This window comes from Centroberyx affinis, unplaced genomic scaffold (genome assembly GCF_046629955.1).
Source record: "Centroberyx affinis isolate AG114_WGS23_722 - 3 ecotype Tasmania unplaced genomic scaffold, CSIRO-AGI_Caff_v1 ptg003179l_1, whole genome shotgun sequence".
Classification (NCBI taxonomy): domain Eukaryota; kingdom Metazoa; phylum Chordata; class Actinopteri; order Beryciformes; family Berycidae; genus Centroberyx; species Centroberyx affinis.
The window spans coordinates 110,941-126,322 of NW_027281226.1; the positions used below are offsets into that span (position 1 = coordinate 110,941).

The 15,382-nt window shown below is 42.4% G+C and overlaps 1 protein-coding gene across 1 annotated transcript; it reads right to left on the reverse strand.

Annotated features, from left to right (window-relative positions):
* Positions 1–760: 760 nt before the first annotated feature.
* bmf2 (BCL2 modifying factor 2) lies at positions 761–14,581 on the reverse strand. The gene is made up of 4 exons (XM_071537991.1): positions 14,459–14,581; positions 11,048–11,293; positions 9,156–9,373; positions 761–4,924 (listed from the first exon to the last, which is right to left on the reverse strand). The coding sequence occupies exons 2-4, from the start codon at positions 11,268–11,270 to the stop codon at positions 4,808–4,810; spliced, it is 558 nt and encodes a 185-aa protein (XP_071394092.1). The 5' UTR covers positions 11,271–11,293; positions 14,459–14,581; the 3' UTR covers positions 761–4,807.
* Positions 14,582–15,382: the final 801 nt, after the last annotated feature.

Consider the following 15,382-nt stretch of genomic DNA (forward strand, 5'->3'; position numbering starts at 1 on the left):
CATTGTTCGTGCTAAATTACTTTTTAGGGACTTTCAATAGCGCTAAATCACCGGAGTCTGTTCATAAAAGTCGTTTTCCTTCAAGGACTGTGTCTGTTGGGATTGTAGCAGTAGTGTTAGGAGGCGTGTGAGGTCATGTTTGAACACCCTGATGCACGAATGACAGGTTGCATGGATTCATCTTTTACTAGGATTTTTACTGGGTGCCTACTGAAAATTCAACTTATTCTGAGACACATTGCGAAGACTATTCATGTCCTAAGAAGAGGAAGTGTAATCATATAAATTTACACTTCCACTGCTAGTCCACTGCTACTTCACTGTGCCAAGCTATTACATGCTCCTCACTTGCTGAGTGGGCTTCCATGTTTTCCCATTTTTAGTGTGGTTTTAAAAAGGACTAGACTAGGAATAATCAATGGCTGAAATAGGAGCCAACACCAAAAAGCCTGGTGTTTCAGGCATGGCTCCCTTCTACATAATGACCTTAAGATAACAGTAAAGATGAAACTAGGACAAAATTACACAACGAACATGATTCCTTGTTTGTTAAATTGTTTGTGTGGGCTTGAATGATATAAAAGACGATCTTCAAGATGATTTGCGCTGCTACTTCTGCGAGTAAGACATCTTGATTATTGCTTGTCTGGTGCACATGAACAAAGGTTTTACCTCTTGTGGTTAAGGACAGAAAGGAAGCACAAGCCATTATGAATTGTTCATAAAATTTTAATGAAAAAAAAAAACAGCAATGTACCCATTTAACAACAAAAGAAATTAAGAGAAATTGTAAGATTTTTCGAGAGCCAAGCTTATGTACCTTATGTACAGCATATTGCACTAGAAAAAAACAAACACCCCCCTTCCTCCTCCCCCTCCTCCCCTCCATGTTCTGCGCTGTTTGGAAACGGTGCAGTACACACAGAGCAGTCCCAAAGATAACACAGCCGATGCTTTAACAAAACTGCTACATTTGGACTGGGTCTCACTTCATAGGACACATGAATGTGAAATCCTTGAGACCACTCTGAACGTAAAGAAAGCAATGTGAAGGTAAAGACAATAAAAACTCCCCATGCACTGAGCACAGCAGTCTGAAATAAGTTCTACTGTTCAGTTCATGTATTAAAAGAGATATTGTGGTTTTCACTCCATTAAATTACATTCAAACCCTTAAGATACAGATTTTTCAGGAATGTTGGACATGCATTTTTACTCCATATACATATATTGAAAAAGCCCTTGAACTGAGAGTGACACAGCAGACTTGGCAAAAGGTAAAATTAAAAAAATGCCACAACAATGAAAAAGCAATCGTAGAAAAGCAAGAAGCTGTGTTGTTGCTCTTTCTTTGTCTTTTTACAAAAGGTATGGAAAATTTTTTGCTAAAATCTTTTTATAAAGATAGCAATAATAGCTGTGGCAAATTCATGTTTAATGTATAAAAAACACCAATCACAGCACTTGACAGTAAAGATGCACTCTTTCTTGGATATTCAAAAAACCGATTGAAGAAATTTGATATTCAAGACACTGAAGGTTGAACATATAACAAATGTTTCACTTGAGTCAGGGTTGCAACAACGGTTGGTAACTATAGGCTGAGATCAACATCTTGCCTATTGAGTGACTGTGCAACCCATCTCACATACAAATAATACTGGGCACCATGGTGGCTCATTCCTCCTTCAAATGTAAACCCACAGCCCTACTAGATTGTAGATAATAAAGCACAGAAACCTAGACGAGCTAGGCCAATCCAGCATATTACAGATCTTAAAGAGATTTAAGAATCTAGAGGGGAAGTTCAGCACAGGAGTAAAAAGAGAGAGGCGCAAAATATACAGGTAGAAATCTTTTTTTACAGTGCACATTGATTGCAAACAGTCGTTTCTGATATTGAGAAGGTTTCGCGTGGTGAACCTCGCCATGTGTGCTAAGAGATGTCAAAGGTTGAGCCTGTGCCTCGTGAGCCGATATGAGGAACCAAACTGATGGGCTTTTTGTATCGAGGCAAAACACGCTGCGCTGTTTCTGCCTCCACTATTGTATCATAGCATCTTGATCTCAGAGAGCCCAAGCGAAGTAAGAAAGAGCTGTGACCGCTGTCTTTAGGAAATCATGCCAAGTGTTGATGAATATGCGGCAGGTCTGTTGCTCACAAGGCACATTTTGTACATTTGATTGTCTGTTGTTCATGTGATTTGTAAAGACTCACACGGCTCGTGTGAGAACGCACGAGGCACATGGCTTTAGTCCAACCTCCCCACACACAGGCATTAAACACAGAACTGAATGCACATCAACAATGAGAAGAAACTGACTGTACACATTGAGATAGCATCTATACAGTAGCACTGAGCAAATATACACAAAATAAATTAGAATAAATTATTTCAAAGAAACCAAACAAAATGAAACTTAACAGGCTTGTTCTTAATAAAGACAGGGAGTAGTTGAACATGAAGTTGAATGAATAGAGAAAGAGAGTGAGGCTTTGGACTGACGACCAGAGAGTGCGTCACGACTACTTAAATTGGCTCAGCGTTCAGTGTTTGCAGGAAACAAACTTTTGGTTCAGCTAATTATGTTGTACAAGAACTTCCTGACAATCTGTAACACACTTTAATTTTTTCTAGTAACTGTTACGTTGAGTAAAAATGCTTTGGAAAATGTAAATCTTCTGATAAAACTCTCTCTCTCCTCTGCTTGTGCAGTGTCGTCTACTACAATCACACAATCATAAAGACTAACACCATCATATAAAGTCCTGCATCGACTCCTCACTCTGTCAACAAACGCTGATTCTCAGCAGCTCAAAATGAGAGTCAGGTATTTAAAATGGGCAGTAACTACTCCCTGAAGAAAATATAATAAAAGAAAAGAGAAAGAAAACCCATCAGTGTCTTCAAACATGTTCATATTATCAGTCTACAATAGACTGAAGTAATACATCTACTGAGGAATTGTTAACGTCATATTAAAGACTTTTTTTACTTGTTAAATCTTACATTGAAAAACAGTGGCTGTGTCGTTGCAAAATGCTGCACTATCTTGGCAGTCGTCACACAAGGATGTATGAACTTTCTGAAATACCCAGACAGTCTGTTGTGATAAAAAAAAATGGTTTGGGAGCTGAATAACAGCTGTAATTACTAAGCTCTCAGTCAAGTTGAATGGTACCACTGGCAGTTTGGTGAAAGAAAGCACTTTGAAAGAGTCATTCTTGGAAATAAAAGACAATTTCAGAAGCTTGAATTTTACCTTGAGATACATAATATTAGCACATCACTTTTCAAATCAGTGCTTTAGACAGTTAGTTGCCCCTGGTGTAAAGAATTTAGAATTTAGAATTTAACACAAAATGCATCTATTTCGTTGTAATCTGTAACTTGAAGCCAAAATGTTTCTGTAACAAAATAGTTTGGGTTAATAGTAAAGAGATATTTGTATTTCATTGAGAACACACTGTTGCAAGATGGCCATATGCTGAGAAATGTCCTGTGGATGTCAATTTGATTGTAAATGCAAATGATCCCTAAGATTTCACTCCTTCCGCTGGCTTTAATATTGCTAACCCCAAAAACGCTGATAACAACTTCATCTCTTTCACAGGCGACCCGTAATGCAACGAAGGTCACGAGCTGATGCATATATTTAGATCAAGCCATCAATTGCGATTGTCAATCCAGCCAGAGAAAGAAATCCTGAAAAGCTTAAGAAGACGATGAAACTTATCAAAAGCTTTCCAGCTGTCTGATTGTTTGCAGTTCCCTGATCGTAATCCCACGAGTGAGACTTGTTCCACTTTGACACGTTTGTGCTTGTTATTTGGTTTCAAAATTACGTTAAATTTTGGATACAGTAAGTACGCAACTACAAACACATGATCACGAATTGTAAGAGTAATGCTCAAACACAAATTCTAATCACGATTACGATGTCAGGTCTTGAAGTTGCTCGACTGAAAGCAGACCTATCTTAGTATCTTCAGTACACCTAAGTTCAAGTATACATGCATTTGTCCTTTAAATCAACAGGATCTGAATCAACAAAATGGGTCATTGAAGCCACTTCAAACAACATGAGTGGTTTTGAAAATTGCTGATGGATGACACCAGTGAAAGACACAAGTTGATAAAATGTCCCTACGTCTACAGTGGAGGCTGGTGGAACACGCATCTAAACTGACCAACAGTGCAACACCAGTGTAACACCGCAAAAATGTAATGACAACCATTTTCAAACTAACCAGTGTGGAACAGTAAAGGTTTAGTACAGGGTTTTCTGTTATTCTGAGAATAAGTTAGAAATGTGCCTTGTGTCGTCAAGGTTTTGAGTCAGTAACTTCAGCACAGAAGCGTCCATGTCCACAGTTTTGTCGCCAAAAAGTGGCCTAATCCTAAATTCATCCCTTTCTTATGGTTTCCTTGATGCAAAAGAGTATGTACTGTGGCAGGAGAGAATAAGGCATTCCCTGGACTGATGGAGGTCCTTCAAGATTTGAAATACCAAATAAAAAGAGCAATTTACTGTACAAAATAGGTAATCTTACAAATATTTCGAAAATATCTCTTCAAACACAATGGCTTCTTCTCGGAGAGGCGAAAAACAAAAACAAAAAAATCGTGATTGAGTCTCCGTCCAGCGGTGACCAGTGTTGTCTTCATCTCAACTTCATATTCATTTACAAAACAAAAGAAAATCCAAACCCGTGTTCCATCTTACAGTGCCATCTCAAAAGTCTGGTCCCTTGTCTCTGTGGGGACAAAACAAGGGCCAAGGCAAGGACCGCGAGCGAGTCCCTTCATCTCTGCTCTCCTCTCAGGCGGGGCATGAGACCCTCTCGTGGAAACAGAAAGCCAAACAGGGCCATCGTAAGGCGCATCCAGGCAGGGAGGTTTTGTCTCTGGTGCCTCAGGAACTGCAACAGAAACAGAGAAAACACATGAAGGTATTGGCATCAATGAGTGCTACATTCAATTCACACCAATGTGGTGGAAATCAATGCTGATTACTCACAACTTTCAACTTCCTTCACAGCTGAGTGGAGTCATATTTGCACTTTAATCACCTCTACTCTCATCATCAGTATTTCATCAGTTATGAAATCAATTCACACCCTCATATTTGCATTGTCTGATTTTGTCATGGGATTATGTTTTTGAGGTAAAGCCTTGTGAACTGTGGTAAACCCTGTCTGCTAAACCATATGACCAGGGAGCTTGGATGTTTCCACAACAGTAGCTTGTGTTTTCTAGCAAACATGACTGTCACACGACATATTGTGCTGAATACTTCAGGTACATTGGATGACATAGTCTTACTCCTTAGGGACAAAATACGGAGGTAATCCCACCCCCAGCCAATAGTCAATTGTAATACCTGTAAATTTACTTGTTATCCTAAGTCAAAAACTTTGCTATCAAGCTCAAAGGACCAGATGTTTTGCTTCCAGAGATCAAACATACAAGCACAAAATGCACTTAATAACAAATTAATTCTATAATATAACTGTTGACACCGGAATAGTCTTGCAATTCAGACTGCAATGAGCATAATTTAGTGCAAGGAGGATAGGATTATGAATCATATGAGGGGAAATCAAAGATTATACTAGTTTTTTAATGAATAGCAGGAGTTGGTGTTTGACAAGTGCTTGCAGTGATCATATTTGATCTATACAGGCCGCCCTTTATTAGGCATACATCAGTGCATACACCAGTGACACTGCAGGTGAATAGAGGGAAAGGGAGAAACAGAGACACAGAGGTGAGGACCGCTTGATAAGAGTTGAAAGTCCTTTTTTTAAATCCTCAGTAGCTGCCACTCAACTCAATAATATCACTGTCTACCTCCCTCAGGTTCGAGACGGTCCCTCTCATCCAGTTTAGTGCATGTCGACTTATAAACAACAAACCTCAAAGCGATAGGCTTTCAGAGAATGCGCCCCCTATTTCATCACGGCTCTTGTACTCCTAATGGCGAAGTCAGCTGAATAATTATCGAAACAAAGCAAAGGAAACCGAAGCTGCTCCCTCCTATGGAGATGCCTTCTCCCAGTTCTGTCACTTTCTGTTGGGGCGTGCAGCCCTCATGGACTACAGACAGATGAAGGGGTTCCTGCTTACAGCCTACAATCTCCTCTCTCCCCTCTCATCTCTGTTCCAGCACAGCTCCCACTGGCTCTCTGAAGAGCCGCATTCAGATATTGCAGCCCGTTGCATAAGCATTCTCCTTGTTATGATCTCTCTCTCTCTCTCTCTCTCTCTCTCTCTCTCACTCTCTCTCTCTCTCTCTCCCTCTCTCTCCAACAAGCAGAGCGAAGGTCTCTACCAGCCTAGCAATCAGAGTCCGCCACAGGCTATTTGATGCAGTACTAGCAGACTGAACTGAACTGAACCAGCACCACTAAATGTAACCCTAATTGTCCTTAATTGCCTTAATTCTACAGTGCAGTGCTTATTTAAACAGTACCCTGGTTTGTTCCACTTGGGGCTCATCTTTCTGCACTCCTTTGGGTGGGTAGTGGAGAGTGGTGTGTATTTTGTTTGGCCTTTTTACAGTTTAATGCACCTCAAACAGGGAAAGCTGACGGGCCTAGAGCTGATAATGTGCATGTTTGCTCCTTGGCTTATGTTAGGATGGATTTACTCTGTTTTCCCCAAAGGGAAAAATTATGATTTTACTGGCCACACTTGGCAGCCAAATACAGGAAAGAGCAGTCTAACACGCTCTCCTTAAACCTGACAGATAAGACTCAAACCACAAAAACACCCTGCTTCTGTCCCTCCCCGCCTTAGTTCTCCTAAGTTGCTTCGCTGTGATCGACAGACACAAAAAGAAACACACTCACGCTGGCAACTTCTGCATGGGGAAGCAAGTGAAAAAGCCTAACAATAGCACAAATCCAATACAGAAACGTCCGGATATCATAAACGAGAATATTGTCTCCTATTGTTTGCCATTTGAATACTCCTGCAACAGTGATATCAGATCATGCAGGATAAAACAACAAACTCTAGTGCCTCGCAGACAAAAAAGAAAATTTACTCTCTTATCTCTCTGTCACACAATCAGACACACAAAACCAAAACACACACACACACACCGAGGCAGTCAGCGGGACAAGTGAGGTATTGTGGGTAGCTGTCATGTTACTGGCTGCGTCTATAAGTGTGTGAGTCAGACTCTATTTTTAGATAGCATATAAACAGCCGGCCAAGTCTACCCAGACACAGACATGGTGCTCACTGCTGTCCATGGCAGTCACATCGATCTCACCTGCTCTATCTCAATCTCAAGGTCTCTTTCTTTCTGTCTTTCTTTTTTTCTTTGTCCTATCTCTCTCTCGCTCTCCTCTCTCTCTCTCTCTCTAACAATTAACCACTTTGTACAGCTTATCAACCACACCTTGTTGTCACACAGACCCCATGGCAAAACACTCACAGCCACAGATAAGGCGCTTGATACCCCTCCCAGTGTATTTGTACTCATTAACAAAGTTCATGACGTGACTAATGTGAACTGTTTTTGTCAGTCAGCCAGGCCTGGAATTGGTTTTCAAACACTGATACATGTAACCCCTGCCCTGTTATTGAAAACACAGTGATACCAGTTGGAGAGTGGAAAAGGTGAGTGTGTGTGTTGCCATGGAGGTGGAATATGCCGTCATCACCTGTAAACACCTTTGTCACGTTCAAGGTACAGCTCGGTTAAAATAAAGTCTTGGGAGTGTGAGCAAACTGTTTCCAGAAAGTGGCATCAAATGTCTAAAATAGTTATACAATCCCTGCCATATTTCCATGTTGATTTTTTCCCTTGGCATGCACAGCTAGCTACTAATTATGAACTGCACAGGGAGTGTTTGCTTAACTATGCCCTTAGGGGCTTTTGCAAATAGTCGCGAGTCTCCAAACTCAGTGCCTCCATCACCCTGAGAGCCTTGGCATGTCCCCGTTTTAGTGCCTAATGTGGAATATGTTCAACAAAAGTGACGCCTGATATGTAAAAACCATGTCAAGGAAGATAAGTCTGGCTATATTAAACAAATGGTTAAATTACAGGAAAGAGAGGAGACAAAAGGATAAAGGGAATAGGCCGGAGATGGGAGAGAGAGACATTTAATCTGCTCTTCCCAAAAAGCACCTGGAGCTTTCTCCCCAAACAGCTGAGGGGATGGATTTCGCTCGTCATTTCGCTCTTTTCTTCTGTCTCGGCAGACCATGAAACCTGACCCTAATATTCCTATGGACTGTAATGGCAAGGTATCAGTGCTACTGTGACACAGTATTGGCAGCCTAGCCTGCACCCATCTGCTCAGATGGAGGTGTACTATTTCAGTGGCTGGTAAAACAAAGCAGACCTTGACCGCAGTGCCAAACTAAGAATCAATATCAAAACACTATATGGATATTGACATTATTATTATTATTGTTTCTGTAATGTCTCAACTGTCAAAATGGATTCCAAACAACCAGCCACATTGGTTGTATACATAACAGCATCTTATTTTTAGTACCCTGTATTAAGTTACACTCAATCATGCCTTATTAGTGATTTAGGATTTTTCCCTCAATGCACCCAGATCCAAGAAAGTGGTTGAATCACTGCCTAGGCTATTTTTATCCGGTGTGGGTTGTGGCCACTCCAGCTGGCAAAATGTACGGTCCCTTTCTTCCCAAGAGTGAGCCACAAATTGGCAGTAAGTAGCTTTGAACCTTGTCTCTCTCACACACACATTTTGTCAAGTAAAAGCTGACAAGCACAAATAGTTCACACATACACAATACACACGCAAACTTTTCTTCTTAAGTTTGCACTGAACTAGGTTGCACAAAAAACATCTTGTACTTCCTTGTAGCCCCTTAGACCAGCCCCCCCTCCCCCCGGCTGTCTTCTCTACTGTGGGTGTTGGGGTTCAAACAAAGCAATTTTTTAGGGGATATCCCTTTCTTCTGTAAGGCAATGTCCATCCATGTGTGTTCATATTGTGCACATTTTGACCAGTAGTGCTTGAGAGTACATACAAACTCATATTCAACTCCTGCGAGAGGTTAAGGTAAAGCAGGATGCTAAAGTATATCAGGACTCCTTATAAATAGAACGGCTAGTTGTTTGCAATATAAAGTAATTTGAGGATCCACTACACTAACCAGTTCAACGTGATCCTGGTGGAACTTGTCTCCGATCTCCCGAAGTTTGCGGCCAATTTGTGCCTCGACGCTCACTCCCGCCTGCCCCTCGGGCCTCTCTGCCATCCGGTCGTCTTCCTCCCCTCTGCCCTCCTCCACCTCCTCCTCAATCTGCCTCTCTCCCCGGTCCTCCATAGGCTCAAACTGAGCGGGGAAATGTGAGCGGAATCCAGCGTTGCCTAAAGGGAAAGCAATAAATATTGCAGCTATTTAACACGTTTTATTATTCATGGATCTGTCAAATACAAAGAGAGATTTTTATTGTTAGTGTGAAGATGAAAAGCGATGTGGGGCTGGTTATCAATATATAGAGAGTAAACAACATCAGTCATATGTATCATAACTAATGATTAGCAGTGTGAAACATCTTTCAGTTCAATGAAACTTACAAGATTCAATGTTTTCCTTTCTGATCTTGGACTAGTCGACGTATTAGTGAAAAGCCTCAGAAGACATGCCCTCCAGTCTTATGATCAGCCAAACTTTCTTGATTAACCAGTAGCATGCATGACTTCACACACAGCTGTCCTTTTGTCTGTCTCAGAGGCCAGCTTAGTCAAACATATCTACTTTAGAGTGCTCTCAAAAACACAAACAGGTTCTATCAGATCTGGTCGGTCATGGATAAATTATATGTTAGGTATAAGTACCATTCTAAAGTCCACAGACAAGAGAGAGCGAGAGTGTCGGTGGGCGGAAAACTCAAACACCTTATTAAATCAACAACGGCCTCAGTGAACCGCCTCCTCTTCTCTGGGCCGTGTCACTGAGTTTAGCCGCCGCCCCTAGCATGCGCTTCTGCCGTCATGCGATTTGGAGGGAAAAACAATTATTTTTATGTAATCGCGTAAAGAATGCCCTGCTATTCTACCTCGCCAAGCCTGTTTCAGTGGGAAAAAAAGAAGGACCATAATATCTCCAAGTAATAGGAGTGCTGTGAAACCACTGGACCACGCTTGGGAAGAAGACAAGAGAGATGGTGAGAGGAGAAGAAGTGGCACTGAGCCAAGTGCATGACATCCATTACTGGTTAGATTATAATGAACGGCAGGGTAATAATAGTCAATGGTGTTTATGTATCGATGACTTTTAACCCAGAACAATATGCGCCTCTCACTGACTGACACTGAGTCAACAAACAAACAACGTACTACCCAACGGTCCAATTCGATTAGAGTGATGTCACACTGATTTGATTAGATGCGGGCAAACAATATTGAATTAAAATTGGTGGCCATATTAGTGTGGGTATGTGCCTTTGTGTGTGTGTTGTGGGCGTGTCTGCTTTTACTTTTCACAATGAAAGCAATTTGAATATGCAAAAGGAAAAGAAATTACATCTAACATTCCAACACTGTAAGAGTATAGAATATTGGATAGATGTCATAGATCAGATTTTGAATAGCAAAACAGCTATGTGTGGTACATGTAATAAGAGAAATGTAAATCTACGTAAAACTTTTGTTTTTTTAGAATGGCATGTGTCTCAGGTTCGCAGTATGGATGTTACTGAAAGGGGATCTCCCAGCTACAAGGAAAATTCATTTCCAGGCCTGTCACTTCAGGAGGAATAATTCAAATTCAATTGTCTCATCTACCAAGAAAAAGAAAACACAGTTCTCCAGCTCCCATCCAAATTGCTGACCTATATGGAAGTTATCAAATCACAGCGCGAGATGAAATTATTTGGGTCTGTGAGGATTGCCGCAGTTCCATCAAGAAGGGCCTATAGCAAACAGAGGGAATTGTGACTAAAAGTGAGAGGATACACTGTGTCACACACTCTCAGTTTCAGATGCTGCAGGGCCACATCAGTCACAGGTGGCTCACAATATCTCACACTCCCCGCTTACCGTGAAAGAGTATGTGAGGCTGCTGGAGCGACCTGCAGGGCAGCGCGTTGATGCCGATGCTGTTGTTGTTGTGGCTCTGCGAGGTCGAGGCGGCGGCAGTGACGGCGACCAGGGCCTGTCCGGCCGCGGTCTGCGTGGCTCGGTCTTCGTACTTGACGTCCCTGAAGGGCGTTCCCCAGAGCTGCGAGATGGGCCGCGACATGTCCTCCTCCTCATCATCCATCCGACGCCTCAGCGGTAATCTCCCTGGAGAGAACGAGGGGACATGGGATGGAAACTTTAGAATGAGAGAGGAAAAGAGAAAAACATGGTGTGTGTGTGTGTGTGTCTGTGTGTGTGTGTGCGTGTTTGAATGTGTACTAGCAGTTAAGAGAAATAATGCATGAGGCACTATATTTGAGTACAAGTGTTTTGACTCCTACCTGTCTATGTGTTTATGATCTTTGCCTAAGAGGTAATTCGGTGTGATTTGTTTCAAGACAAAACACAAGCCGCCAAATATCAAATTGTAAGCGGTAGATACTTTGCCCTCTGGCAACTGCAAATTTATCTCACCCTGTCAACAATAAAGGCAAATGCTTCATTAGTCATTATAATGCCTACGAGTAAGAGGCTTATGTTGTGTGAGGTAATACCACAACAAGCAGAGAAACATTGTCTCAGGAACACAGTTGGATCTGTCAATGTACATTTATGCCTTAAGAAAGGTAAGATGTAGCTATGAGGCTCATTACATCTGTAATATAGTGATAGTCCATTCAGATTAGTGGCAAGAGGAGCCAAATGTATGGAATCACCCAATGTAGGGGGACCCAGTGGGCGGCTAAAGATGCTACGCCAGTTCTGCCACCCTCCCGCTGCACATTTTGCCAAGCTGCTCCTGATCATGTGCCAAATTGTAATTGAGTGCCAGAAAGATATCTGCCGAGAGGCTTTTTCCCTCAGAATCACCTTAATCTGGAACAGTGTGCCACAGAGCAAAGCACAGTCAGGGGATTAGGTTCCTCCTGCACACTTCTGCTGCTCAACGCACACACCCATCTCTCTCTCTCTCTCTCTCTCTCTCTCTCTCCCTCTCTAGCACACACACATAACCTCTGGATGGCTGCCTGTCTACACTATCAGCATACGTACAGTGCCAGAGTGAAATCTAAGTGAAACCAAAGTATTGGCTAAGACTCCCGGTGTCATGTGCTGCACAGAGCAGCCAGGTTTATGAGGACCGAAGGAAAGAAAACAAGTTTCACTGCATCTTCAGCTGCCCCCACTGAACGCAAACATACACTTTCTTCCTTCTTGGCCTCGTGCCAGAACGTGAAGTATTGTTTCAATTTTTTCTTTTTCTTTTTCAAAAGGTGCCTGGTCGTCTTTTCTTTTTGTTGTGTAAGTGGAGACAAACGAGCTGGATCCACTGGCAAATGCGAAAGTTGAAACTGGACACCCTGGTATTGTGTTTACTGAGTGAGGCGGCACCAGTCATTCCCGAAAATGTTCCTTTATGTGATGTTATGTCACATCGAGTCAGAGGAGAGGATTACATTTTGAACAGCTGTGGAAAAACACTGTATGATTAGCCAGGCCGCACCGTTCATGTGAAATGTATGTTCTTAAACAGGACTGTAAAGTTGTTGATAAAAATAATATTGGCCCACAAACCTACTGGCCTCCATCTTTCTCTCCCAGGGCATTTAAGAGTAAAAATGGTCCAGAACTGGGGTCACCAACACACACTAATTAGTTGTGCATTAGTGAAATTCAACAAGCCCTGATCTGTCATGTTGGATAAATGCATCTTAACTCCTCCTTCAGGCAAATGAAGCACTGTGTTGGTTAATGCCACCTTAACAATAAGGGCTGCTTGCAGCTACACAGCAAGTTTAATTGAGATCAAATGTGCATTTGTGCTGCGTGTCAATCACAGCACAGCGAGCCGGGTCTTGAATTTCCACTGGCGGCTAAACAGAAGACTGGCAAGATTACCACAGTGTCAGACACATAAAAACAAACATAGACAGTGAGACAGACACACAGGACACACAGACACACAGCACACACACACACCCCTACACACACACACACACACACACACACACACACACAATGCCTGGGGCAGCAGGCAGGCCTGGCAGCCACCACAGTGCTGGTCAGAGGCTCAGAGCAGCAGCAGCAGAAAGTGGCTCCCTCTGCTGCACCATCTGTGCACCGGGCGCTGCTCCACGGCTCTGGCTGCGGATGGACACAAGGTGAACTCTGCTGCTATTTCACATACTGGGTTCACGCACTAGGAACAGGCTGCCAGCAAGCGAGTCAGAGAGGCTTTACAGGCGTGAACCCTACTTTACCTATGATGAGAAAGCGCCGGGACGAGAAGAAGTCCAGCACAATGTGGGAATGGTTGATTTGTTGTAATTTCTGGAAAGCAAATCTGCTCTAATTGCACTGCTTGGATAAATAACTATGAGAGATTACAATCAAGGTTATTCAAATATATGAGGAAACGTGGGCTCGGGTGGACCACCCGGGAATGTGGTGCATCTCTATCCGCATCAAGAGCACCATGCCCCGGGCAACTCTGCGCGTAAACATGTCAAGTCCGACCGGGTATCACCGTGGTCGTAAAATGCAGAAAGTAGCAGCCGGCTAGTTCTTCTAATGGAGAAATTTGTCAAAACTAGACTAATAAAAACTGATATCTATCACATTTCAAACAAAGACTGTGTTTTCCGTGGAAAAGTGCAGGTTGTAGCCCATTTCAGTCATGACAGACGACCGATACTACATTAAGTAGCCTTTGGATGAAGAAAGTGGGCTATCGTGAGAATATCATACCCGCCTGGCTCTCTACCCTCTGGCATTTTCTCTCTACTTTGCATGCAACTCATCTCCACAACAACCACCATTAGGATAAGCGAGCTGTAATTTTCACTCACTCGAAACGGACATTGCAGCGCGTGACTACGACGTGTCATTGTACCTGTTGAAATTGATTATCAGGCATGAGCATTAACGACACAACCTTTCATTTCTTTTTTAAAAATCTAAATCAGTTCGACTGACAAGAATGAGACCAACTCGTCTCTGAAAGACCAGGCAACATCAGACGAGTAGACACCGAAGCGTGAAGAGGTGATGCAATGAAATCATCGTTACTCACTTCCACCAGGGAAATAAATGATGAAGGCTCACTAAAGTGCATTGAATGAACGATGGCTGAGCGATGGAAACAGCCAATTTTTTTTAAATGTAGGCTATATCTGCTCTGCCCCGTTATCAGTCCAGTGCCCGCTCGTCTCTGCCCGGGCATGCCCAACTTCCCCGCACATTTGTTGACAAACTCTCACACACATCAAAATGCAGTGCATAACATTATTATTTTTCTCTCTGTAGCAGGTTAATAGATGATTAACTCACCGCCAGCAAACGCGTTTTCCGTTATGATCGGTGGTATCTTGACAACTTGTTGTTATCTTGTTTCCTATAGACTGTGATGATGATGCGAGTTGTATCCTTTGCATTACAGCCACTCAGATGGATGTTTGCTGTCTAGAGTGGGGTGTTTTTTCTTCTGAGACAAGTCGATCCGCCCAGAGACCGCCCCTTCATGAAATTCACACAAAACTTCCCTTAAAGTGACAGGGGGTCGATTATGCGGAGTGTTATGCAAAGTCCCACTGGATAGAGTAAAATGCTGTTTACCATTTACCTTTACATTTGTATTTTATTAAATCGGCAGTATTGACATGGCCTTGTTTGCTCGTTTATTTGTTATTTAAGCCTTATGCTCCTTATGACAATGATATAGCATATATTCAATTAGCATCTTAATTCTGCAAGTCCATTTTTTTCAATAGCATTTTGAACATCGATTATGTAAAACAATAAAACAATATGACAGTCTTAAAATCCCATTCATTGTCTCTGTGTAGGATATTAAGGGTTACAGTTATGGTGAGGTGAAAAATCTTGTGCCTGTCCCTTTAAGAGGACCGTCCTCCTCGCGGTGATAAGCTGGTGACACATAATGAACCAATCGGGTGGTTTGTTTTGGTCCCGCCTTCTGCTTCGTGTATCTTGACACGTGGAGGGGAAAAAAAACAAACCCAGATCATACATGTGACTCTTTTCACTGCTCAGCTCAGCTGATTGGGAGCTGCTGCTAGACACAACGATTGTACCCACCCAATTGGAAGGGTTGGTGTAAATGTAATGATGAGTAGTGTGCTTTACTGTCAAGGCAACAAACATGCTCACAAATTTCACTGTCAAACACTCTCTAGCTGTATAGTGATCCATCATTCAGCATGAAGTCAAATTATTCTCGCATGCCTAAATCTG

What these genes read in the sequence shown, in the direction of transcription:
- bmf2 (XM_071537991.1), bottom strand. Translation starts at nt 11,270, where the DNA reads ATGGATGATGAGGAGGAGGACATGTCGCGGCCCATCTCGCAGCTCTGG. An exon ending in GCCTCACATACTCTTTCACG is followed by an intron (nt 9,374 to 11,047) that starts GTAAGCGGGGAG and finishes CTTTCCCTTTAG; the next exon opens with GCAACGCTGGATTCCGCTCA. An exon ending in ACCAGGATCACGTTGAACTG is followed by an intron (nt 4,925 to 9,155) that starts GTTAGTGTAGTG and finishes TTTCTGTTGCAG; the next exon opens with TTCCTGAGGCACCAGAGACA.